The 26,430-nt window shown below is 37.9% G+C and overlaps 1 protein-coding gene across 1 annotated transcript in view; it reads left to right on the forward strand.

Moving 5' to 3' along the window:
- The window catches only part of SPO11 (SPO11 initiator of meiotic double strand breaks), a 218,359-nt gene that overhangs the window by 183,135 nt on the left and 8,794 nt on the right, over window positions 1-26,430 (forward strand). The window contains exons 4-7 of the mRNA XM_090020607.1: window positions 24,517-24,605; window positions 25,304-25,370; window positions 25,622-25,730; window positions 26,145-26,231. Coding sequence (XP_089876733.1) covers window positions 24,542-24,605; window positions 25,304-25,370; window positions 25,622-25,730; window positions 26,145-26,231 — 327 coding nt within the window. The 5' untranslated portion in view covers window positions 24,517-24,541. The remainder of the gene's footprint in view (window positions 1-24,516; window positions 24,606-25,303; window positions 25,371-25,621; window positions 25,731-26,144; window positions 26,232-26,430) is intronic.

The raw sequence follows: 26,430 nt of genomic DNA on the forward strand, positions 1-26,430 counted from the left end.
TCTATAAACAGTGGCACCAGTGGAGGTCTCAACAAGGCTCCTCATTGAGACCCCTTTCAAAAGGACAAGCAGAGCAGAACATGGGGCAGAAACGCTCTGAGAGTTACTGCACTCCACTCCGCTTTGGTGGTCCAACCACAAGAGAGAATCTGTTGTTGTTGTTGTTTGTTTTCCAAGGCACCTGAGATAATTTAAAAGCATACATTTAAACAATTAGTATCTTATAACACAGTCTAAATGTTGGGGTAGTTTTGTTTGTTTGTTTAATATGAATTAAGGGACTCAAACAGATTCTTCCATATTCTGCCTACATTTTGAGTAAAAAGTGGGGGGAGGTGTGTGGAGCCCACCCTCCAGGAAAGGGCAAAAGTTAAGTCCCAAAGGAGCTAAGATTTTGGAGATCCTTGCATTTATATTTGGAATTAAATTCTTCCTTTGGGGATATGGTTCTCTGCATAATGAGGTAGAGGCAAGTTTTGTACAAAGCTCCCAGGTTGCTTCTGTTCAGCTTTAGAAAAATCCAAGACAGAACGATGGTCTTCACCACTAAAGGCCAAGCACATATTCTCAGAGGATACTCTGTATGAGTATAGTTCCATAAAGAGTGTGTCTTCATGCAATTGAGGGTTATGGAGGTTATGAATTACTTTGTGATTAATTTTTTTTTTATTTTGATGTCCTAAATATATCTGAACAATAGAACAGAAGATCTTTCATTAAATCTAAAACCTATTTATAGAATGTCTTCCGTGTATGTAAATAGGAAGTGATAATAGGTCAGACAGTACAGGCCCATACTGATATAAATAGAACACTGCTACCTGCATGGGTTAGTTGAAACAGCTGGTAAAAGATCATGATGAAAGATGGAACAAGAACATTCATTTTATTCTGCAGAACAGTTTCTGACATGTCCTGGGCAGATTCACAGCATCTTCTAACACCAGTGAGGTTATGACAGAGCTAAGGGGATAACTGGGGATACAATGTAAAATGAGAGTTGATAGGAAGAGTGCATAGTAATATTGGGCCTTTAGGCAATATCAGGAAAATGAACTGGATATGCCCAGTGCATGAGGGCCACCCAAGACAGAGGAGTAATTTGGTAGAATTGACCAGCACTGAAGATTGTAGCGTTGTTTTGGAAAGTGATATGGCAAGCAGAGAAGAAAATATAGTTCTGACTTGTTTGCCCCACTCACTTGTAAGCTGCATTTCTGGTTTGAGGAATTGAAGAGTATTACAGTACTGTATCAGTTTTATGCATGGGATAATTTGAACGTAGGACATCTGTGAACTGGGCCTTTGCAAATCACTGTTCTTCAGTGCAGGGTGGCATTGCTATATGAGGTATATCCTTCTGTTTTATGAATTTTATGTTGTTTCGTGTAGGTGTGTGCATGTAATCTGTGTGACACCTATTTGGTTTCAAGGATGAAATATTCTCATTATGTGTCACGTGTCTGGTTTTCTTCAAAGTCAGCACTCTGATTTTTCTTGTAAAGGGTGGACTACAACTGGTTGAAATTTGCTGGCTGTTGCTTCAAAGACTCTCTGCTTGGGAATTCCAGGGAGATAGATTGCTAAAACACCTTACTCATCTACAGCAGCTTGAGAGAATTAAGCTATTCAAAACAAAATGAACAAATAGCTTTGTTACCATGTTAATGTCAGCTATAGTATATTTTATGTAATTATTTGACTCGTGGGGCAGTGCTCATCTTTAGGAGCTATATGAAAAGATATTTTTATTCATATATTTGTATATATTCTGATTCATATAAAAGCCTATTTGCAGTGTCTAAGACTCTTAACATTCAGTGTAAATATACTGATTAATACGTAACAAATCAAAGCATATGTAAGAGAAATAAACTTGTCTGCAACTTCCCAAAGTTTCAGCAGAGTCATGCTAAGGAGAAAAATGACCTGCAAAGTAGACTTAAAAGTGCTGAGAATTAGGATTGCCCAGAGTAAGAATTAATTTTGTTAAAAAAAAAAAAAGAATCAAAATGTTGACATTTTATTTCAGTTTTGCATTAGAATAAAAATTAGACCTTTCAGTTGTTTTCAGGTTCAAGTCTGTTCTGAGCCACTCTTCACCTCACACGCACACAAAGTCACACACACCATCAGTCTATACCCGTCACCCCCTCACTTTCTGGTATGTTCAGCTGAACCTGAGCTCAAAGACAGCCAAGCATACTGGAGAGCTGGGTGGTAGCAAAACGACCTGTTTTTAGACTCAGGAAATATTGTCACCCTAACCTTAACATGCTGTAGTGGCTCTACCTGTAGCATGCTTTACATGCTGTAAGTTCACACCCTGCCTTACTTGGCGGTAGTTTCTTCATGGATGCATAATGTTGTTCTAAAGCACAGTGGTTAGTGGTCTCACCTTGGAAGTAGAAGAACAGCTGTATGTCCCTGACTGAGAGCAGGGGACTACAACTCTCTTATTGAAGTTTTGTTGAAAAAAATACTTCACTTTGACAAGCTTTACTTTCAGTGAAATCAGCTAATGTTGAAACCAGTTGTCGCATGTGAAGAATAGAACTACTGTGTATGGGCAACAAATCATCTACCTAAAATGAACAAGAGGCCAAAATATGGCCAAAAGATGTACAAAGTAGGTTGAGGGTAGCTATGTTTGATACTAAGTGTGAAGCACAGCTCCAGTCAAAGTATGTTTACAGCATCTGTGATGCTTTCAAATTTAATGTTATTTTTTAGATGGAATACAAAATTAAGCATCTGGCCACTTACGATCTTTAAGATTCCCTGGAATCAGTGTATTAGTTCTGGTATCCTGGGAAAATTTCAGCTCCAATTCTAGTATTTTCCCCCCCCTCTCAATTCTTTGTATTTTTTATAAATGGCATTCTCCCTCACTGTTATGCAGCGTGACTCAGTGCTGTTATTTGAACTGAAAAAATCATTTATCGTGCCTTTATTTTATGTGTGTTTAATAAAGTTGTAGCTGTCTTAGCTATAACTCATGACTCTAATTCTCATTCTCCAGTGGCGGAACCAGCGATTCAGCATTCCGGTAACATCAGTTCAAAGACTCATACGAAAGACTCAAATGGATGTCTAAGCATTTTGACTTTTATTATACCTCCCCTCCTATATTTCTCTCTTGGAAAGATAAATTCTCTATTTGAAGAAATGAAAAGTACAAAGCTTCCCTGAACCTTGTAATGTAAAATGTAAAAAAAGTGATATTATCTATAGAAAGTCGGTTTTAAATGATATCAGCACTCATTTAGCATGAAGCATTTCCTATGGTAATGCCTCTCACTTTCCCAGACTTTTACAGGCACCAAGTGGCACACAGGCCACAGACCTATTTGTAATGTTAATGAATCATCTTAATGGACTACTTTAGCAGAAACATTCATCACCTTTTGTACCACAATGATTTTTTTTTGTTATAGTTAAATGGTTAAGTAGGCAATAAATGCCTATCAGACCAACCACTATGCAGTAGTAATCCACCTCACTATAAATCACTGGTGGATTATTATTGTCCTGTTTAATTAACACTCTGAGGGATTCTATCATTAGATAGATTTTAACCTCCTATTAAGAGGACATTAACATTTCAAATAAGAAAAAATGTTTTTATGTGAAAAGTGCTAATCTGGGTGACCTGTGACTGGTGGCAAAAGAAGGTAAAACAGGGTGGGGGGAGGGGGTGTTGTGATGACTTCTCACACAGATTTTCACAGAAATTAAAAATCACAAGAGATGGATGTCCCAGTGGAACTCCCACTGAAGTCACAGATAATCCTTCTGCTCATTTGTACCAGGTTCTAAATGCCTTTGGTTGTATTTAATAGTTTAAAAAAAGTATTTGACCCCAAAAGCCAGCAACATGGCATTTTTGTGAGTTTCATATGTGTGCATCTGTTTTATGTTTCTCTTTGTAGTGATTTAAGCAGGCCTTGTCATGATGAAATCTCATACCGTATTTTCCTGCAAGAAAAAAAAGGTGTGGGGGGAAGGGGAGGCTGATCCTGTTGCCCCTCTGTGAACTCTTTTCAGACTTTGCAGCCAGGAGGAGTCAGCTAAGCAGAAAGAACTCCTGGGAAGGAAAGGAACAAACAGACTTATAAAAGGTAGCTCTTTTATAGAAAGAATCCTGCAATTATATTTCAGATACAGGTTTCCCTCATTTTATACTGTACATGCATTCCTGGAAAATGGTACATAACTCAAATTTGCAGAAAGGGAACCTACTTTACAACGTAACAAATAGGAATATGTTCCACGACCTCAACTGTACTGACCCCCAGTCCTATTTCTAACACTTTTACAAGATATTTTGCTACTCGCCAACAGCAGACAGTGCACACCTGCACAGGGCGGCGGTGAATGTTCAGTTGGTGTGAAGAGAGGGTAGTGAAGGCATCATTGATGGACCAGGGAGAGGGGTAGGAGATAAGCCAGCAGACGCTTCAAAGCCATAATGGGAATGGCAACTACAGAAATGTGTCTCAGACAACAAGCGAGGAGCACAGATCAACACAGGAGACTATATTTTGGTGTGCATCACTCCCACAATGCACTGCACTGCGGGCTTCCACCACACCAGTTTCATAAGAGTGATTTTACCTTGCATACAACGAATGTTTGGTATGAAAAGGGTCCTCGCATAAGAGCAAATTTGCACATACAGAACCCGCATAAAGCAAGTGAAACCTGTATAACTCTGGCAGTGGGAGTGCAGCTTGCTGCAGGATCCCACTCTATTCCACGTTGCGCAAGGGGCAAACATTTTTGTAACTGTTGTACCTGAAAGTTGCTTTTCTGGCTGGTGGGAAAGCAGCAAGGTGACAGATTCATTTTTCTTCTAAAATTCTTTCTTCAATGAGCAAATGCTAGTTATGAGCAAATAAGCTAAATGCACTCTTTTTTTCTATCTGTGAAATCCAATTTTGCTTTAAAGATAATTTATGTCATTTTCTTTCACACAGCCATATTAGCTAATTGTCAATGTTTTTATCTTAAAATCATTTGGCAAAAATCACAAACAATAGCTGTTTGATGTAGATAAATATTAATAGCTGATGAATATCTCTATTTACAGTTACAGAAACTGAGGCAGAAAAGTCAGTCTCTTGGCCAGAGGGAGCGTGTGAGTGGCCGACTCCAGGTGTGCTGCAAAATTCTGCAATACACTTCCCTCTCCCTTTTCTATGTATATGTATGGATCTGTTAAATTAGGTTCCTGGTGTAGGTTCTTCTGCCAAAAGGAAGAACGAATAGAAGCCATAGATAGAAAAAATAAAACCAAACTTCCCATCTGAATCAAAAACTACAGAGTAAGGCCAGGTCCTTTAAGACTGAAAGGGCTTATCTTTTGCCAGGTAAATGTGAAGATGCACCATCTTATTTACCATGCTGACCAGAGGCAAAAGCATAGCATTAGCATTTTCAATTAACATTTCAATTACAGTTGCACATTAGTCTGCCTATGCCTATCCTGTAATGATTCATGGCCAGCTATGAGTTATCTTACATGAAACAGCACAGAACAACAAAGGAATGCGGCCAAAACAAAAGTAGATGAATTCAGGAGAAATTGTTGCTTTCATTCTAGAATTAAAAATAACTTAAATGAGGGAAAACAATGTATGATGCACATACTATTAATGCCACAGTTTGTTGTGAATCACTTAACACAGATACACAAAACCCACAAAAGGTTTCAAGTGTAGACATGCCCTAAGAATAACCCCTTTCATTCCCCATAGACACACCCAATTAATTAAATTCATCATTCCCTAGCTGTAAGCCCCAGGGTTCAGTCTTTTCTGGAGCAAACACAGTGCATTATCCAACATTTTAACTTTTACAACTTGGGCAGCCAAGCCTTCATGTCTGTGCACATAGTAGGACGTCTAGCCAGGATTTTCCACAGAGCTCCTCTCATCTTTGAAAGATAGGTGCTGAATTTATAAATAGATGGTATTCCATGGTCATTTTAGATTATATTCTTGTGCTAGTTTCCACAGCATAGAGGGTTAAATTCTAATAAAGTCTCTGCATCTATATTCCCTGTAGCTGCCTGTGAGAAGTGGCGGCTGAATGGATGCTGAATGACTTACACACTCCAGTGACATTTCTTTGCAATGCATCATCAACGAGTCAGCTGCACAAGCTGTCCAGTGCTGCCGTAAAGATTAAATAGCTGAAGCAGTTCACACATAGATTAAATTGTCTGTCATCTATTTTATGTTGATCATACCCAAAGCAATGGTGAAGTCTGGATAGTGAAAAGATGGGACATTTGCCCAGTTGTCTCCTGTGCTTTCACCTTCTCAGGGGCTAAATTTTCACCTCGGATCCTGTGCACTGAAATCAATGGGATGTTAATGAGAGTAAAATTGTGTCATGTATGGCCATACATTCATGCATTTAAGAAGCTAATTTTCAGTCACCAGTTGCAGTGACATAGCTGACCTATGTTTATATTTGTAGGAAGATTTAGTTCCTTCCACCTAGCAACTCCCCCTTGCCCTCTCCTGAGTTTCATTGCTTGTGCCCTGTCCAACTCTTGCTCTCAGCTCCAAAGTATAGTCTTTTAACTAGTGTTTTCCTTTATACCCCTGAGAAGTTCTGACTTTTCTTTCACTTACCTGTGAGCCTACTTTCTTCTTCCCTCTCAGGCAGTAACTGGTGGCACTAGCACAGCAGTAGATAAACACACTGGTCCAGGTTCACAACCTGATTGTCAAAATTCTCTCCTCTTTGGTTTGCTCTGGGGACACTGCATGGTCACACCTTCCTTCACTCAGATCAGACCGTACTCACAGTTTAAAGTTCAATAAAGAAATAGTATGAAAGAGTACAGATAAGTTAGAGATAGGCATACACATGGAATGTCACATTAAATTATAGAGTACCTGTGTCTTGGGAATATAGATAATATCTATAATTTTTTGTGGTATCTTACACACTACCATACTGGTAGATAACTTACCATTGGCCTTATGGGTTTTGACTGAAGTTTTGAGTCAGATCATCTGACTTCCAGTGTATCTGTATCTGTTGTTATATAGTAATGATTTTTATTGTTGTTGTTATGTTATATGGACAGCAGGTTACGTCTTAAGTGTTACTAAATTTTAAAAACAAAGACGCCTGGAGGTATTAACAAAGTGTTTGTGTTAAATAAGTACCTTGCGTGGCTTTTATGCAGACTAAATAGGCAAAATGGACCTCTTTGATTCAGTTGTGCTAGCGCTTTAATATCTCAGTGCATAGCATAAAATATTCTGAATAGACTCTTAGATAAATACCTTTATTGATGTAATGTCTGGACAGCAATATTTATTCAAGTAGCCACTGTTAATTAAGATTCATACTTAGTAGGCTACATCAATGCTTAGATTTTTTTCTGGATAGTTTTCTTTTCTTCCAAATGCAGTTGATCTGCAAGAATAAGAGAAGACAAAATGGGCTGACTGAATTAATGATGACTTTGAACTGTATAAAAACTTTGAAATAAGTCTTATCTAACACATGGCAAAAGCCTTTACTAAGTGCAAAGTTGCACCAGCTTTTACTCCTGTCTCTGTTTAAGCCTGGAGAGAATTGAAAGGAGTGACAAATACCAAGATGGTCATTTCTAATTTTAAATTAGACTACCTACCTTACATTTTTGTTTGTTTTCCCCTCTCTACCTAAAAAAAGTTATAACTAGGGTTTTGTTGTTCCATTAATTTTTAAGCAGTGCTCTTTCCTGACTTCAGTAAATGTTCTGCATAAAACCTAGAGATGCAATATGTTTACTAGGAAAAAAACAAGTAGTACTTGCATGTGCGCACCATTCATTGTCTTCAACAAGAGAAATGTACAGACCTGTATACTGACTGCAGGACAAAGCCCATTCTTGCCAAATAGAAAATGGATTGTCTGAACCAGAAGTAACAATATGAAGAAAATTATTTTTCCTTGACTGGAACGCTGAGTGGACTTTGCATACTGATAGTTAAGTTCTGTGAAATCACTTTATACAGTCCTGCCAGCAATTGTATAAAGACTCCTCCTTCAGTGCCAGGGTAGAAAGCATAGAGAGCTTGAAATTAAAATGAAATGTTTTGATTAACCTGAAATGAATATTTTAAAAAAATTGTTAGACCAAAATTTCAAATCTTATTTTTATTTCAAACGAAAATAACATTTTTTAATTGCCAACTGGACTGAAAAAATATGTTGTTTTTCTCAACTCAGTCTACAAGTGCCGTGTTTTCTACAAAGTCTTTGGGACTGCACTGATTTACACTAGCTAAAGATCTGCCCCAGAGGCCAAAGAGAGAAACAGTTGTTAAGCATTGTCAGTTAATTATGTTACTGGGGATGCAGACAGAAAAAAGATACCAATCTGAAGGGAAGGGGACTCATCAGCTCTGTTATAGCTATTCTTTTACCACAAAAAGGATAAACCAGAATAATTTACTCTGAATGAAGCAGGTGGTAAATTATTGCACTATAGCTTCAACACAAGGTGAGATAGAGCAGACAGACAAAACAGTTACAGCGGATTCAACTGAGGTAAGTCCATCCTCACCCTTTTAAAGTAGTATAGTTGTTTCATCTGTCCATACCTTGAGCCTAAAAATAAATTATCTTAAGAACTAATATTATCCTCAGTCTAGTTTAAAAGACTCAGAACCTGATAGAAAGCAATGGTAGTTTTGGTTGAGTACTGTATGCAGGGTCAGATTTTGTTATATACATTACTGGAATAGTTAAATAACATTTGCTGCAATATTATTGTTGTTAAATTTTATTTAGAAATTTTTTTGAATCCCATAGCTAAATGGGAAATGAGTACAAGTATGTTTTTCTTCCTGAGAGCTTAATATAAAACATTTTATACCGATGTTTAATGCGTGTGACCTCAGTATATTGCTGAATATATTATTACTAATGCAAGATGTCACATATCACATTTAAACAAACCCCAGATTTCAAATAAAACTAAGGTTTCTCTTAGTTCCAGTATGTGTTACAATATGACAGTAAATGCAAAGAGAAGTAAGCAAAATAGAGGAATTTTTGTTAAATTTCCCTGTCAAGATGTGAAATGAGTTACAAGGAGAATCTGAATGTATGTCCTGCAACCTCTTATTTTGCTGAGACAGGCGAGACTTCATTTATAAAATGTGAAGCCTTCTTTCACATAGCAGTGAGAGCTCCACTGGCCTGCCAACTTCATCCCCCTATAAATATTTACTTCTGGCTGCATTTAAATGATTGAGTTTTTTGTTCAAATTACACAAAATCAGAGACTGAAATCATCTGATGGCAGCTCACTCACCTCTGTTCTTTGGCCAGTGCTACTAAGATCAGCATTAAATCCCTCCACAACATGGAAATAAGTAAGGTGCAGATGTGGCAAGGTTCTCTTGAGACAGCCAGGCTGCTACAATAAAAGGGGGAACAGGGGAGTATGAAAGTCCTTGAATCAGTCAGTAGTCTTTATGAAATATTACCCTGTCCATGGAGTGACCAGTTTTTCAAAATTAAATAAAAATATAATAACCACTTTCTCTTTTTAGTCCTGTGCAGTATATGATATACTTTGCCTATTGTTCCTATGCTAATTTCAGATTTTCTCCTATTTCACATTTCCCTTATTTTCTCTCCTTCATCTGTTAGATGCTGACAGTCTGCACAGGAAATCTGCATAGGAATCTAAGAAATCTCTAGGAGATTTCCTAGATTGCTTTTTGCCTGCTTATCTTCTTCCCTAGCTCTTACGGTGAATTTTCTGATTCTCTCCATCCTAATAGTGTCATGAAAGGGATTTAGGTACCAATTCAACTAGTGACTGCTTGGATAGACCTTGGCACATGGATGGAACACCATTTGTCCTTCTTTACACAGATATGACAGCATTCACACTAGTAGGAAGGCTATGACTTTTTAACTAAACTGCCATAGTTAAACCAATACAACTTTTTGTGTACAAACAAGTACTGATACATTTACTTTTATATTTAACTTGACTACCACAAGTAATCCAACTGAAGTCAGCCACAGGAAATGCAGTGGAAAATGTGGAAGTTGGGGCTAATATACCATAGATTATCAAAGGCTCTGACTTTAGAATGGCACAGGTGCAGGAGGCCACACTTTGCTGGATTCCAATTTAGGTTCTTACCCTTACTTGTTTTATCACAAATTATGGCAGGCAGCATGGCTTTGGAGATACAGCACTGAACCAGCTAGTGTATTTGGATTATATTTTTGCTAGGAAATTGAGTTGTTCTTAGCACTTCAGATGGATTCCTTTGTGCAGCTCATCTAGTTCTTCGATGCCTCGCTTCTACAGGGCACTTTACTGTAAAAATGATACTTATCTAATTTATTTATATCTATAATATATACATTATTACATCAAATCAGCACCAGATTCATTAGACTCTCAAAACATTCTCCATAACATTTGTAACATGCTAAAATTAGAAAGTGGCTGCTGAACACTTTCAGCAACAAGCTTTAGGTTCACAATTCCTTTTGTTTCATGGTCAGAACTGTATGTGAGGCCCCTTTTAACTCAAATAAGGAAAGGTGCTTAAAACAAAACTTAATTTATAACAAACTAACACTCTGACTGAAACAGAAATCTAGAAAACCAATTTAATTTCAGTTCATATGAACAATTCCCTGCTGGTCCAGCAGCCCATGTAGTGTAATAACAGCTGTTAGGCAACACCTATTATTTAGGTTTATTACATCAGCAACAGAAGGCACCCTGTTGTTAAAATAAAAGAGTTTGGAATTGGCTTTCCTAATTCACTTCTTAGCATTCTATACTTTTGGGCGTGAACTCATCCGGTTCTTCACAGAGAGGGAAATCTGAACTGGCTGATGGGAATGCTCATTTTACTTTTGCTGAAGAATCACACTTTATTAAGTGGCTTAGAAAAGCTTCAGCCTGATTGACTGGAGATGACTTTGAACACATTCAGTTGAAGTCAGAACTAGTATACAGAGTGGGATTACACACAGTGTTTTCATTGACATCTGTTCTGCAGCAGGTATTTCTAACTCTTCTCGTTGCCATCGTGGGGTACCAGTCTTGCATTTCTTTCACATTCCAAACACTCACTAAGGGGATCAAGCACAAAAGGATTAGGGACCCTTTTAAGTTGCACAGTAGAATTTCTGCAGGAAAAAAATGGAATGGCTCAAAATATATATGCAACCTGAGTCTTGCAAGAGAACTGTCTCTCTGATAATATGGGAGGTAGAACCCTTCATCACATATTCACTTGTGACTAAGCCAGAAATGGAGACTAATCTACTGGAAGAGGTTCTTCTTGTAGCCTGTATCAATGTATTATAACACATTTTTATTGCCAACTTCTGAATCATTTTCTGCAAGGCTCTGAGTTGGACTGTATTTCTAAGCATCTGTTTGTTTACAAACTGTTAAACATTATTGTCTGTTGATTGTTATTCCAAAAGACATTTTTTGAAACTGCATACAACACAGCATCATTTAGACCATGTGGTTTCTCTTAACATAGGTGACACCATATTTATTTAGATGACTCTGTGTATCATTTTATCAACCAAACACAGCAGAAGCTAGGCTTTCACAGCAACGTGACATTATTGTGTATTTATTTGACACTATATTCATAACAGCTTGTGTGAAGTAATCTTCCAACTGTCTGCTGAGATGTGAGGCCCATCAGTCAGTGGCTGCATTATAAAATGTATGCTCTCTCTAATGGCTTGTCAACACACATTTGTTTCACTAATTTAATTAATTGGTGAAAATTTCTTGAGTGCATAAAACCTTCTGGAGTGAAGATGTTTATCAACACAATAGATTTCTTTAATATATAATATTGATTATTCTTGTAATTCAGTAAAGGACCAAAAGCTGCCACATTAAGGTAAGACTACAGATATCGTATCTACTCTAAGGTGTTTGATATTAAATATTGTGTTATAATACAAATGTATTTCTCATTTAGACATGCCCATCATGCATATATCTAAACTTGGAAATTGATTGTAACAGATTTTTCAGGATAAATGATTCTGGAATAAAAATCAGAGGAAAGCAGAAGTCACTCTGGAATAGCTTGTTCCATAATAAAAATTCTGGTCACTTTCCAGGTATGGAGAAAAACTTAGGACACCTATACACATGCATCTGGGGTGGGGGTGAGGGGTAGCTCTCGGGAGCCACTCTAATTAAAATGCCCACAATGTCTCATGCATTTAGTGTCCCATCTTTCAAAATAGTTGGGGGGGGGGGAGCTTTAACTAAAACTCGTTCCACAAGCTTTAGTTAAAGCATCCCTGCCACCATTATGAATCAGGGGGTTGCTAAATCCACAAGAGGTTGCAGAACGCTGGATTCCATTAATTGAGTCTTCTCCAATGCGTTCTAATCAGAGCGTGTCGGAGCAGTGTAAAAATGCCCTTAGTTCTCAGCCTTTCAAGCCCTTTTGAAGCCAAACAGAAATGATGCAGCTGTTACCAGGAATTAGTTCTGTCACTGAGTGCTGAATTTAAGTTGTAACATGAACAGAGACAATTCTGCTCTCCATTTGAATTTGAACACACATTTCCTACAATTTTTTTTAACAAAAAGCTTCCATTTTTTATTTTAATAGCTGGCAGTCCAAGTTTATTTGTTCTTTTGCTGTAAACCATTTTGGAGGGGACCTACCAGTGACATTTCCAAATCAATTAATTAGGTACTACTAGTGGCTTTAGGATCTCAGCCAGTGCCTTTCAAAAGGCTTCCACTGTTGACTTGAGAAGATTTGGGTCATGTTGTACAGGCAACTGCAGCAACCTGACTTTTCTTTTTGTTCTGTTTCATTTTCTGGTTTTTCATTTAGCTGTAATTCATGCACAGAGTCTTGGATTTAGAACACTTTTATCATTTCTTTTACATGATATGTAAGTCTGTGGCCCTGATTTTAAAAGTTGCAAAGGCAATGTCAAGTCTGACACTTCCTAGCCTTTTGCTTAGTAGCTGTAGCAATGTTCTTTTTAATAAAACTTCTTGTATGTAAGTATTATCATACTTCAGAGTACTCCATGTTGAAGTAAACAGTTCAACTGAGGTCTAAATACTACACTGAAATATTATTCAGTATCTCCATGGAAGGTGTTTCACATATAAATGCGTGGTACAATGAACAGAGATGGAGAGATTCAGGTTTCTGCAGAGATCTGTGAAACCTAGTGCAAAGGAATGAGAACTGATGGCTACAGCTGCACCAGAGAAGTGCAAGCCTCTCCACATGTAACACTGGCCTCTATACATGTTCAACAAAGTTCTCTTTAACAGCTCAGCCTGCCTGTTGTTCAATTATTGCGAATGAAACAAAATGTATACAACATTCAGACTGAATGGGATAAAGCATATTTTACTGATGTTACTTTGTCAGTGTTCCTTTTGTCCTCAGTAGCCCATTTCCCCACCCCCTTTAAGTGCATTAACTTCTCTAGCAGCTCTACAAGGTGTTAGGTCTGAAAATCATTGTGACAAAGATTAGATGCAAGCTTCATTTCTACGAAAGAAAAGTCCTGTCAGAATTTATTTATGGTGAATTGATAAAAAACAAAGAAAAGGGTCAGAAACTAAAATCCTCCTATTACAGTGATTTGGCTGGCTGCTTACTAAATGGTTTGCAGGAGTTTCTCACTCAAATGTCAGGTAAGCTAAAATGAGCATTAAGTTTTTTGCATCTTCAGCAAAGCAGAGCATGTCAATTGGGAATGGATATACCATTTTAAAACTTAGCTGTGAATAACTTTGCATCTCTTGCTTGTATGAGTTCGATTAAGTAAAAATGATCATTAGCTTTTTGTTTAAAGGCCTGATGATGGATCTCTCATTCTGCTCCATTTGCCAACAGTAAAAATCTGCCAATTCACGGAACATCTTTTTCCCCCAACATTGTCCAAACCACAGTGAGATAAAGCTGATGAGAAATGGAAACTCTGTTTAACTTAGTAGACTTCCCAGAAGCTCTTTTGTGGCTTCTAGAAAAATTTTCTATTTAAAAAAAATGTATCTATGTGTAGAAGTAACAGCGATGCCAGTTCCCACCTGCATAATAAGCATTCCTAACTGCCCTAAATATTTCTTTTTTGTTCCTGGCATCCTTCACATACCAATGGAAAAGGGCTCTCCCCCTCCTCAGATCAAGGGCACTAAGTTTCCAACACGATAAGTGTTAATGAAAGTTCAGGAATGGCAGAACTAAGCCAATCAGTTTTGCTTGCATGCAGAAGCATGATGATTTACAGACTCCCTTCATTTAAGATTGACTATTTAAAGTGATTTTCACACACCATTTAAAAATAACTGTGAATAGATATCTCAATTCTATGACTATGTCATTAATCCATCAAAACACTTTATTTTAGGCTCTAAGAATAATTGGCATTAAGATAAATGCATGTTACTTTAATATGATATTTTTATTGGACTTCCATAGAAATATAAACACAGTGTTAGATCAGAATATGTCTTTTCTTCAGCAGTTACAAAAATAACTTTGAAACTGGCATCAGTCTTTTTGTATGTACTCTTTTATGGCCCAAATACCTTAAAAGGTATCTTTACCTAAAGAAGACAAACATAATGAAAGGGCTTTTTGGCACAAAGCTATTTTTATGTGGGTAGAAAAATACAAACATGTCTTATTCTCTGCTTTGTTCAGTGTTATCAATGATGAGTGAAGGTATAGCTTATAACTTTTTATGATTTATGGAAGCAATGTTCTTTTTCTTCAGTCTACCATCTGTGACACCCTCTACTGCTTATGTGCTTTTAAACATAATGTTGAGGCAACTGTATCACTTATATTCCCTTTGTTCCCTCTCTCTTTTCACTTCAGCACCAGAAATAAGGAATCATTATGGATCTTTCCAGGCACATTGTGTCCATGTTTGCAGCTCTCATTTATTTTTATTCATCCATCAGAGTTTGCTGAGTAAAAAAAATAAATAAGGGCCTCAGGAAGGAGCCCAGCGGCTCAAGATTAACTGATAATTGTCTGGATAGTAGTTTGATGTGGTTTATATTTTTGTTTTGAATGAAGACTGAGGCAGAGACTTTTTCATTAAGTTTTATTATTTTATTGCTGTTGTTTATTGCTCGCAACTCCTACTTGCACTTAGCTAACACTAGAAGATGTATTTGGGTCATAATTCTTTAAACCGTTGTTTACTGTTTTGATGAAAAAAGCAAGCTATTAAAATATCTCCCTGTAAGTTCATATAATGTAGTTTTATTTGCAGCCTGTTGCTAAAGGCATGGTATAATGTTGTCAGGTCTATGCTGAACAAAACGCTACTGATTCTGATGCGGAATTGCTGAAAAAAGCTGCTGGGGTTTTGCATCACAATTTCCCGAGTGATCTCAAGATATATAAAGGCCAAAACAGTAAGATTAAAGCTCTGAGAACTTCAAGGATTGATTCATTTCCCCATCTTTTGTTTGTCTCTTTAATTGAAGTACTTTGTTTTCATTTCATCATAGCCTGAGGTTTTTCTTGAAAGAATATGTTTGTGGACTTGTTACTACCAACTCACTCTGGATTTGTTCTGCTCACTCCTCTGGGCAGAGGGCCCTAGGGTTCATTGGTACTAGCAACCCTGGGACCCCAAAGGAAGCCCATCTGCTTCTCGCATTTTAAGCACCATCTCATCCGGCTCTGCTCAGGACAAGTTTAAGCAACCCTGCGCTTAAAATGCTGCTGGCAGCTAACTACACAAACATATCTCAGTGTTATTAATTACAGTGCAGCAAAACCACTGTTAGCAACAGCGGAGTGAAAAACCAAAAAAGATCCCTAACATAGATACATCTTCCATGCACTTATCTGGGGGCCGGACTCGATGATCTCCCGAGGTCCCTTCCAGCCCTGATGTCTATGAAATCTATGAAATCTCTTAACCAGTTTTCAAAACTGCCACTTCTCATCTGGCAGTGACAAGGACCAGTTTGAAGTCGACAGTACAAAAGTCGAATAAGCATATTAAAAACTGAAAAGAGAAAAGACAGCATGAAATAATCCCAGCATCAGGGTGGGGGTCTTTGCTTGTTTGCTTTTTGGTTTTGCTTTTCTCAAGTAACTTTCCGATGTGCTGGTTGTGGAGAAAACTTCAACAACATCACCAGTGTGGATTCTAAACCCCAAAGGCAACTAAACAAATCCAAATGCTTTTTTTTTTTTAAATCTCAGGATTTTAGGTTGTTCGCTGTCTTTGCAAGGCAGGGAGGGATGCCTGTCCTATGATTTCTGAACACTTTGGGCTGATAATAGTGCAGTGCAATTTTCTGCATCCCTTCTTTGTCCTCTTCCCCCTGTATTTCTCTTACTTCATCTCTGATAAACCATGTGAGGACCTTTCCCTAGACCCTTCCCTCCTCCTGCCTGTCGCGCTTTCTGTGACATGGGGGCTGCACTTTCTTGCACTTGTAATGCCTCTAGGGAGTAGTAGCTGGCCAGAGGTTGTCTGCACAGATGTAGGCACCTGTTCTTGCACCCTGCTTTCCTCTCAGTTCCTAGGATCCACTTCTTTCCCTCCGCCGAGAAAATCTTTTACTTTTTCTGGGTGTGAGGCCCTTTTCTTAAGCTCACTTCTTATCTCCCCAGTCCTCTTGCATGGTAGCTTTTCTCACTGCTTGTTAAGAAGCCTGCCATGTCTGCCACCTTGCCAGGCAGGAAAGGTCAATTTAGGGCAATCAGGGACCAGTGAGCACATGCTTTTCTCAGCCCTTGCTCCCAGGCTACTGAATTTAAGTGCAAAAGGCCATCAGTCATAAAGTGGGGAGGAAGCTGCTGGCTAGTTAAGAAGTGGGAAAACCCAGTGGACGGTCAGCAAAGGTGGGGAGAGGCATCCATCGGGACAGTCAGAAAAGGCGGGAAAGGCCGTTGGTCAGCCAGAAAAGGCGGGAAAGGCCGTTGGTCAGCCAGAAAAGGCGGGAAAAGCCACAAGTTGGTCAGGACCAGGAGGGAAAGCCAGTGATTGGAGAGGGCAGGAAACACCTGTGGTCAGTCAGAAAAGGAGGGAAAAGCCGTTAGTCAGAAAAGGCAGGAAAAGCTGTTAATTCTACACTGCTGCTCCCGCAGAGGCTCCGCGCTCCTCCTGCTCCTGGGGCTGAGGCGGAGGAGACACCTGGATATTCAATGCCCATATAACTGATTTTAATTGCACTGCTGAGAGAGCTTCGGGATGTCTTCCTCCCTCGCCGGGAAGCAGGACTGGTCCCTGTTGCCCCAGCACAGGGCTTCCCTGGTGAAGGAACCTGGCCCCTCTAGTGACAGCTGCCAAATCACTAGGTAAAACATGGTGAGGTTACCAAAGATGTCCATATATGCCTTCCATGATACAGGTGATACAGGCAACTATACTACTGCACATTCTGACCCAGTTTGTCCATGCCAATAGGAGGGACATGTTGTCTCACAACAAATACACTGCAGACAAAAGTGGTGCTTTTGATACTGCCTACGGACAGCATCTCACTGCTTTCATACCGGTGTGTGAGATGCACTCCTTCTAGGAAAAAAAAAGGTTGCAGCACTGAATTCACCTTAACTGGATCATTCATTTTAATCCCCATAAGGAAAATAGGTCCCTGCACTATGATACATACAGTATGTCCTCCTTGACTTAGAGCAACCCAGGAGCCAGCCATAAAGCCTTTCTCTGGAGGAATAAAATGACACAGCACCCCCAGCATCAGGTTTCACTCGTGCTGCCACATGCCAGCGCTAAATAACAATGTTTAGTATCAAAGATGTCTGTTGCAATGCCATAAATTTTAAGCTGAGTTTATTAGTTTGGCTGAGAGGGCGGGTAAATAATTGAAAATCTTTTGTCTCAGACACACTTGCAAAAAAAGGTCCGAGGCTCCCTTTACATGTGGCGTTTCAGTGCAAGGCTCTCAGTTTCAGTTGCTGAAACAGAAATGGACAATCTTGCCAGTTTAATCTGAAATAAAACTTAACTTGGCTGCGACAGCTCCTGGGCTATGTGATAGTAGGGTATGAAGAAATACATTGGTTTGGGCAGTTTGAAGATCAGTTGTTTAAGTGTGCAAGAAACGTAGTAGTGTAGTCAACTGCAGTTTTTCATGTGGAGCGAGTCTAGCGTCTAGTCTACATAACATTGCTTGCTAAAGATACTGGAAAATTAGGTTTTTAGGTATTTTTATTCTTTTATGGCATAATCATTTCAAATGATTCCTTGGGCCATACCAAAACTACTTCGACCTGCCAGAGGCAAGCTGACAGGCCCTTTCTTGATCTATGATACCTCGTCCTGTTTAACATAGAGTTCATTAAATTAATATTTAGTTCATCTCCTGAAGGGCAATGAAAGGGAGAAGAGAATATATGTCAAGGTTACAAAGAGCTAGTCTCACCCTCCTGTCCCTCCTTTGGAGTACCTCCAGCCTCTGCTGGCCCAGAAAGCAATAAATTAGGCTAGAAAATAAATCCGGCCTTCCCAATTGACAGCATAGAGCAGATGATACATTTTACTAAATGAAATGGGAAGATAAATAGTCTGAGTAAAAGAGTCTAATTTGTGCAGATCTATAGCAAACTTCAAGGCTCACCTGAAATATTCCTTAGAGCCAAAGAAATACAACCAAACAGCTTGGTAAAGTCAGTAGGGCCTATCTATAAAGGTACACCTGAGCAACAAGACAATGCCATAGTTTCGAATGACTGACTATATCTATCCATACTTCCATTGAAACCAAAAAGTTTTAGAGAGTTTAAATGTGAAGGAATCTGAGATTCGAGAGAACTAGGATGTGATTATGCAGCAGCTTTACGATGGGAAATGAGCTTATACATTGGGTGCATGATCATGCGTTTTTATTTTTTTTCACTTTTCATATGCCTTACTATTTGACCTTAGGAAAGTTGCTTAATATATCTGTTTCATTTCCACATCTGTAAAATGAAAGTAATGCATACCTATCTTTGCTAGCTGTAGCATTTTTAGTAATACCAAGGTCCTAATAGTATTAAACAGTGTTTTTAAAAGAAATCTTAGACCTTCTAAAACTGTATTCATAAAAATGAGGACAGAGATGAAACTACTGAAATAGAAACAGTTTTGCTACATTTGTATTGTTCTTGACTTGTCCTCACATAACAATTGGAGCATAGCAGCTGCTGCCCTCTTGAAATGTTCTCATCAAACTGCTCCAGAAGTATGTAAGTCCATACCCTGAGATATGAAATGGAAGAAGCATGTTCAGCTAGTGAATGAAAGGTGGTAATATTACCATAATATTTCTTAAGGACACTGGTGAGGAAATTTAGATTATTCTGTACAAACTTTAAAATGCTGGTATGGATAATTAATTTCCTGACTGTGAATGTTTATGTTTAGGTGATAGTCTTCCTTAGTTTGTTGGCTAGTGACAGATTTGGGCGTTGCAGTTTGGACTTTGAGCTAAAATACATTTGGTCTATTCTCTTGTTCCTACCTAGATTTATGCTGGCATACAGTGCACTTGTAATTTTAAGGACAGCTCAAATGTTGGAATCAGATTGCTTATGAAAATAAAAGGCATCTGTCATAACACTCAGACCAACCTACTATTTTGCTATATGGAATTTGATGCCTGGTTAGTTTGTCTATTTAGGTGCAAGACATGCATTTTATTCTTTTCACAGTGCGTCTATCGAGCCAAAGCTTTCATATAATTAAAAACCTCAACAGTTCGTTCAAGGCAGCAGATCAAAAGGTTAATGTGCTGTGGTACAACAGGAAGTATTTGTACTCTTGAACATTTTTGCAATTTACAGCATTTAAAAACAAGTTAACACAGATCATAGCCAAAGCCAATATTACATCATTTAAACCAAACCATTAATCATTAGTCTCAAACCAACCAGTTGGTCTAAAAGTTCAGCTGGCTAAAAATGTGATGGTATGAGGAGTGAATGAAAATGTGCTGAATTCAGTCATGCGTGTGGAATACGGTTCTAGGGAAACTATGCTAGACAAAGTTCAGGAAAGTATGAGTGGTAGACTGTGTTGTTGTGCACATTTAAAACAATAACACTTTGCAAAAAAATATGATTTTCAGGAAGGTAATAGGTGGCAATAAATAATAGGTGGGAGAGGAATTATGTTCATTAATACAAAAGTGTCATTAAATTTCATTGTTTCAGTACTGAAGTTCTTGAAGCAATAGAAAATGTTATGCAGGATATAGTTACAAGTTTGGCTAGAAATGAAGCACCTGTTCTCATCCTGGAAAACAGATCAGATTGGGGAAATATACAGTAGGTATTATAGTTATAGATGATGTATATTTGATTAATATAAATTCCACAATACTTATTGAATGGTTTCCTTAAAGATCTTCAAGAAAGTTCACTTTATGTAGCTTCATGAACCATAGGGTCACAAATTAAATTTGTTTGTTAAAAAAGCCCTCAAAACTGGAAGCTGTTAAAAAACCTTTAACAGTCACTGTGCACCAAGAACCATTATCCCACTAGGTCGTGTAACTGAGAAAGACGGCTAGGAAGGGAAAGTGTCATAATAATAAAAAGTGGGAGAAAAAGAGGTCATACAGAGAAAATTAGATTATCATTTTCTGGAGGGAAGAGAAAACACAGGTTTTATAAGCATCTCTCCAATCTTATTGATATACAGACCCTTTGATATAGGACATACTTTTTATCTCAGTGGATTGCATAGTTTGATTAAGAAACCAGGTTGGAAACGCTGCTCTATTTTTCTACTTTCCTTTTCTCTGTTTTTCTGCTATGTTTAGTCTCCCATTCCTTTACCTGTTTTATGATTCAAACTTTTTCTACTCTAACCACATCTTGCTTCCTCTCTTCTTGTCAAATCTCTTCTCCCCTCTATGTCTTATTCTTTTTTGATCTATTTTGAGTGAATTGGCAGCAAAATAAAAGTGAACTCAGACTTTGAAACACTCTCTCATATTCTACTCACACCAGCACACTCACTTAACAGAAAAGCAATGAGCTTCAACACTTGTTACATTCTAGCTATACACATTGCCTGTGGAACAATATTTTTCTATGGATTTGTATTTCAACTGAAGATTCTTGAGCCTGACAAGATTTACTTTCAGGAAATCTAGTGGGTTTAAAAAAGCCTAGATGATCTCTTCCTTGTCCTGCAGCATCTCCAAGTGTCCTACATTAAAAGGTATGTAAAGCAGTAAGGTTGGAGAGATGCTAATAAGTGAACCCACATTATAAAATAAGAGTATGAGAAAGTATAGTAAACTCACATGCATTAACACTTTGGAGGAGCTCTCTGTCCTTAGTCCCAGTAGGGACAGGGAGGGGGCTAAGCAGTGCTGGGACCGGGGGTGGGGGTTAGGCTTGGGGGGGATGGAACAGAGAGCTCCCCTGTCCTGGCTCTACTCAGCTCCCAGCTCCTGGGGGGAGCCTGGAGCTGAGCAGCACTGGGACCAGGGACAGAGACCTCCCCTCTCCCCTCAGCAAGCAAAGCAAGGGGAGAGCTCAGAGCACTGCTTTGCCATGGGGCATTGCCCCAAGCCAGCACTGCTGAACCAGGCTGTGATCCCAAGCTCCACATGGCCAGGAGCTGTCCCCTGCTCTCAGACAGTTCCTCCCCACTCCCTGGCATTCAGGCCTGACCCCCTGCCCCTCCCTGCTTCCTGCCAGCCTGAGATTAGGACTGGCACTGGGGGAGCCTGGAGCTCCCCCTGGCTGTGCAGGGGGGCGCAGATCATGGAAGGAGGACAGGAGCAGCCCTCGACTCAACTGCTCCCACTAGGACTACGTTTGCTCCCAATGTATGCGTATGTGTAGACTACTTGATAATATAAATATCCTTGGTTAACTGAGAGCACATCTAGTAGATGTACCCTCAGTTAACCAAGGATATTTTAATTATCAAGTAGATATAAATGTTTTATGTCCTAAAATGTCAGTAAAATTTAAATCGTATTACAAAGCTTAGTGATCTTGAGGATACTGACATTCCAAGGTGGGAAAACATATATAAGCTGTTATTTGCTATCAAATCATACAGGGAGGGAAATGTAGAAAACAAGTCAGTGTTACACCGTGTTAAAATAGGGGGGTTGTCAACCAATTAAAAATAACTGAACCATTATTTATGGTGGGCCAAATTCCAATCTCAGATGTAAAGCTGCCATTACATTAGGCACTTATATTCTGCTATGAAAATTAGGAAGGAAGCAAAGAAGAAGAAAACCCCAAACGTGCTGGGGGAATAGGTAAATTGAGTTCCAAACTACAATGGCACTGCAGGGTTAACATGGTTACAGCAGAGACAGTTCCATACTGGTATTCTGCAAAAACACCAGTAGGAACATTGCCTAAAAATGAATAAACTTGGTCCTACAGTACTTTCCCTTTCCAGCTGTACCTCCTTCACAGAGGGAAAGTATTTTGTAGCTGTGGTAAGAAGATTCAAGAGGAAACTTTTCTGCTGCAGTGAAAAGGAAGCCAAGCAACACTGCTCAGTGTTTGACATAATCCAAGATCAGTTCTTTTCTGAATTCCCTCTACCTACTGCTCCCTAAATTCAGGATTTTTCATACATTATGGCATATGATGTCAATCTGGTGGAGTGTATTGGGCATGCAAGTGAAAGGCAGAAATATTTCTCTGCGGTGCTGCAGCCCAAGAGCAACAGAGCTTTTTCTGCATAAAAAGACAAATGCAATGGGTTTGGGAGATTTTCATAACTTTCATTACTAAATATACTAACTGTAAATCACCATGTGCAGTTTTGGCGCTATTATCTTTATAGGATAACTAGTAATTATTAAGAAATGCAAAAATATAGAACTCTTTGTTCAGAGATACCTTTTATTGGACCAGCTAAGAAATTGCAAAAAAAAAATCTTTTTCTGCAAGCTTTTGGGTGCTCACACCCTTCGTCATGCTCAGGGAAAGTTCAAGATGGTAAAAAGTCCCCATAAGTAGGAAATAAACTTCATTTTTGCACAGAGGAAGCTGAAGGTGGAGGCCTCTAAGAGTATCTTCGTGAGTTACTCTTTGTTGTGAAGATCAGGCAGGATTCCTTCCCTGGTGGTATCAGATGGCAAGCAGGATGGTGTAGAAATCTTTCTTGTTGTTCAGCAATGAAGTTTAAAATCCACAATGGGCTAAAATTCAGCATCTTCCATGTTTCTGGGATGTATTTGGTAGTCATGTTGGTCTGAGACAAAAAGAAATGTAAAAACCTAGAACTCTTGGTTCAGAGATGATACCTTTTACTAGACCAACTAAGAAATTGCAAAAAAATGTGCCTTTTCCTATCTGTAGGGACTTTTTACCATCTTTAATTTCCCCTGAGCCTGATGAAGGGCATGTGAGCTCAAAAGCTTGCAGAAAAAGACAATTTTTTTTGCAATGTCGTAGTTGGTCTAATAAAAGGTATCATCTCTAAATGAAGAGTTCTAGAGTTTTGCATTTCTTTTTGTCTCAGACCAACATGACTACCAAATACATCCCTAGTAATTATTAATAAGTCTGACACTGACACTTTTAAAACAATGGAGCCTTCTGTGTTCTCTGGGGTATAAAGATGATACTTCAATTTATCAGTGAAGTTACAAAATAATAGTAAATAATTAGGATTGAAAGGCATAGTGCTACGTTGTTCAGCTTATCCATTTTTTCCCTTCCATATCCATATGCTGTGTGGTGTCTTCTGCCACCCAAAGGATGTGAGAAGCAATGCATTTTACAAAAGAAGAAATACAAATTATGTTGGTGTATCATAAACTTTTATGGTTATATTGACACTGATACTTTTAAAGCATACCGGTTATCTGTTTTCAAATATTTTAATATACTCAGAACTCCTGTGGGGAAAATATGTCTCAGGCAAAAAAAATTGATAGGAATAAGAAAAATTATAGAGGTATTTTTTTACCTTATAATAAAAAAGTGGTATTAAGAAAAAACATTATGCAACATGCTCCCTTTGCACATCTAGAGCCCTTCAAATCTGAAACTGTGGAACTGACAAGAAGACATCACATGAATCTGTCTTGAGACAACAGAAAACAAAATGTTTTCCCATGGACATAGTTATAGAGAGGGACTGAGGTGCTTTGCTAATACCGGTAGCCATCTAAAATAATTCTTTTAGTTTTTTCATAATTTTGAATAATTGGGTGGAAATAATAAGCATGTTATTGAATTAAAAGTGTCAGTATAGCTGGATAAGTTCAGGGGTGTGATAGTGAATTCATTTATCTGGCCAGCAGGGATTCTTGAGACCTCGTTTTCCTTGGTCATCCCCACATAGCCAATGACAGTAGCTTTCCAGATAGTTTCAGCCTGGTATTAACAGGGATCTATCTGCATGGGGCCTGAGAATGGCCCTGGAAGATCTGATTGAGTAAAGGGGCCTTATTATGATTTCTTAGGCAATGAATAACTAATCATATCTTTAGAATTTTAAATTTTTATTTGTTCACAAACATCTCAGGTTTACAGAGTCCATAGGCCTACAAATGATATCTCATTGTACTACAAGAAAAATAAGAAGTGACTGTCCTAAATCAGCACCAAAATTTGGTAAGTTTAAAAAGTTAAGCTTTTAAAAAGTTAAGCTTTTAAAAAGTCTGACAATTTTTTCCTTGGATTTTAGATTTGTTTATCATACAATTTTATTTGGGAGTCTTTAAAAGTGCATACATCCAATAAAAATAAACTGTATCTTTTAACTGCCAATCCTTAACTAACTTTCTACTTTTCTATTAAAACACAGTGTTAATAGTAGTGGAAATACATAGTAATCAAAAAGGAGCATTCCTATTAAAAAAGAGTAATTGAGTAAATAGCAATCTCTATGGCTGCTGGTCTATAGAAGATTCATGTGGTTTAGATAGCCTTGTACTGCCCTCCTCTCAGGTCATGAAAATGTAACTGACAGACTGATTGGCTATGCCCTATTAATCCAGGAACACTTTTCTTTTTCTGCTTGATAAAATATTAATCAACTAAGGAAACGTTTTGAGAGGCCTCAGAATAGAGCACATGTCTTTAAAAAACTGGAGGAGGAGACAGCCTGTCACTTCTTGTAACCAGCACCTAATTAATGAGTGGACACGCACCTTCCCAAGCAGCTGAGTGATAATTGGAAAACCTGAAGAAGAAACTTTCAGAATAAGATCTTATGCAGAAAGCTTGCATTCAAAATGTAATTGAACTTGTTTATTCTCTATTTTAATGCTTTATAAGTTAAAAATATGCAATGGTTTTTTCTTTTCCAGCTGTAATTCTTAAAATATTATCCATGATTTATAAGATGGTACAGAACAATACTTACGCAACTAAAAGGTAATATGTTGAGTTTCTGTAACTGAAAATCAAAATTATAAGAAGCATTTTATGAATTATTTTGAGAATTGTATTATGATAAACAAATAACTTAGATATTAATCTGTTAGACAACACTTTTTTTTAGGTACAACGTTTCAGATTGATTCATGGTCTATTAAAACATTCTTTTGCAATCTCAGAATCCTATGACTATCATCATTGCATAAAAATTAGTTTATTATTACATATACAATATTCTGTCTCAATAGAGATATATACTACACCGATCCCCAACTATTTGGTAACCAGAGTATTGTGGATAATATAGTCAATGACATTTCCTGCATGCTAAAGATACCGAGAAGAAGTCTACATATAGTAAGTCTGTTTATTGTTAGTGTTTTACAATCATTAATTTCATTATTCAAGAAACTGAAAAAGTAAGGTAATGATTAGTTAAAAAATGGCAAACTAATTTTTTTGGAAATAAAAACTGTGTTATTGTAATGGACGTGGGTGATAATCGACAGAAAATATTCAAAAGTTACTTTTGCCTCATGCCTTCTAATCTGTGAGCATATTTCCCCTGTAAACACAAACAATAACTTATGTTATTTTTAGATTGAATTGCCTCCAAATCTACCTATTATGATTATGACAGCAGTGGTTAGTAACTGAGCACATTCTGCTCAGATTTTCTAGTTGACACCATTTTTTCCTATCCTATGTACAGAATTTACATTATAATTTCCAATATAGTATATAAAACTTGAGCTGCTGCAATTTTTTCAGATGTCTACAACTAAAGGTTGCATTGCTGGTAACTTAAGTTATACTGAGGAAGATGGAACAAAAGTGAATTGTACCTGCAGTGCAACAGTATGTATTACTAACAGTAACAGTAATATTTTATGTTCGTATTTTGCTGATTTCCTATATATCCTAGTTTATCATGTACAACTGTGCTTATAGAAAACTTAGCCTCTGCTATACTTGTAAACCCTCAAGACTGAAGCCAAGTTTCTACAAAGCATATACCCTTAACATTCCTATAGGGTACAGAAGAAGTTTTGCATGA

The sequence above is a fragment of the Crocodylus siamensis genome, chromosome 10 (genome assembly GCF_052110815.1).
Source record: "Crocodylus siamensis isolate JL-2025a chromosome 10, ASM5211081v1, whole genome shotgun sequence".
In the NCBI taxonomy this organism is placed as follows: Eukaryota; Metazoa; Chordata; order Crocodylia; family Crocodylidae; genus Crocodylus; species Crocodylus siamensis.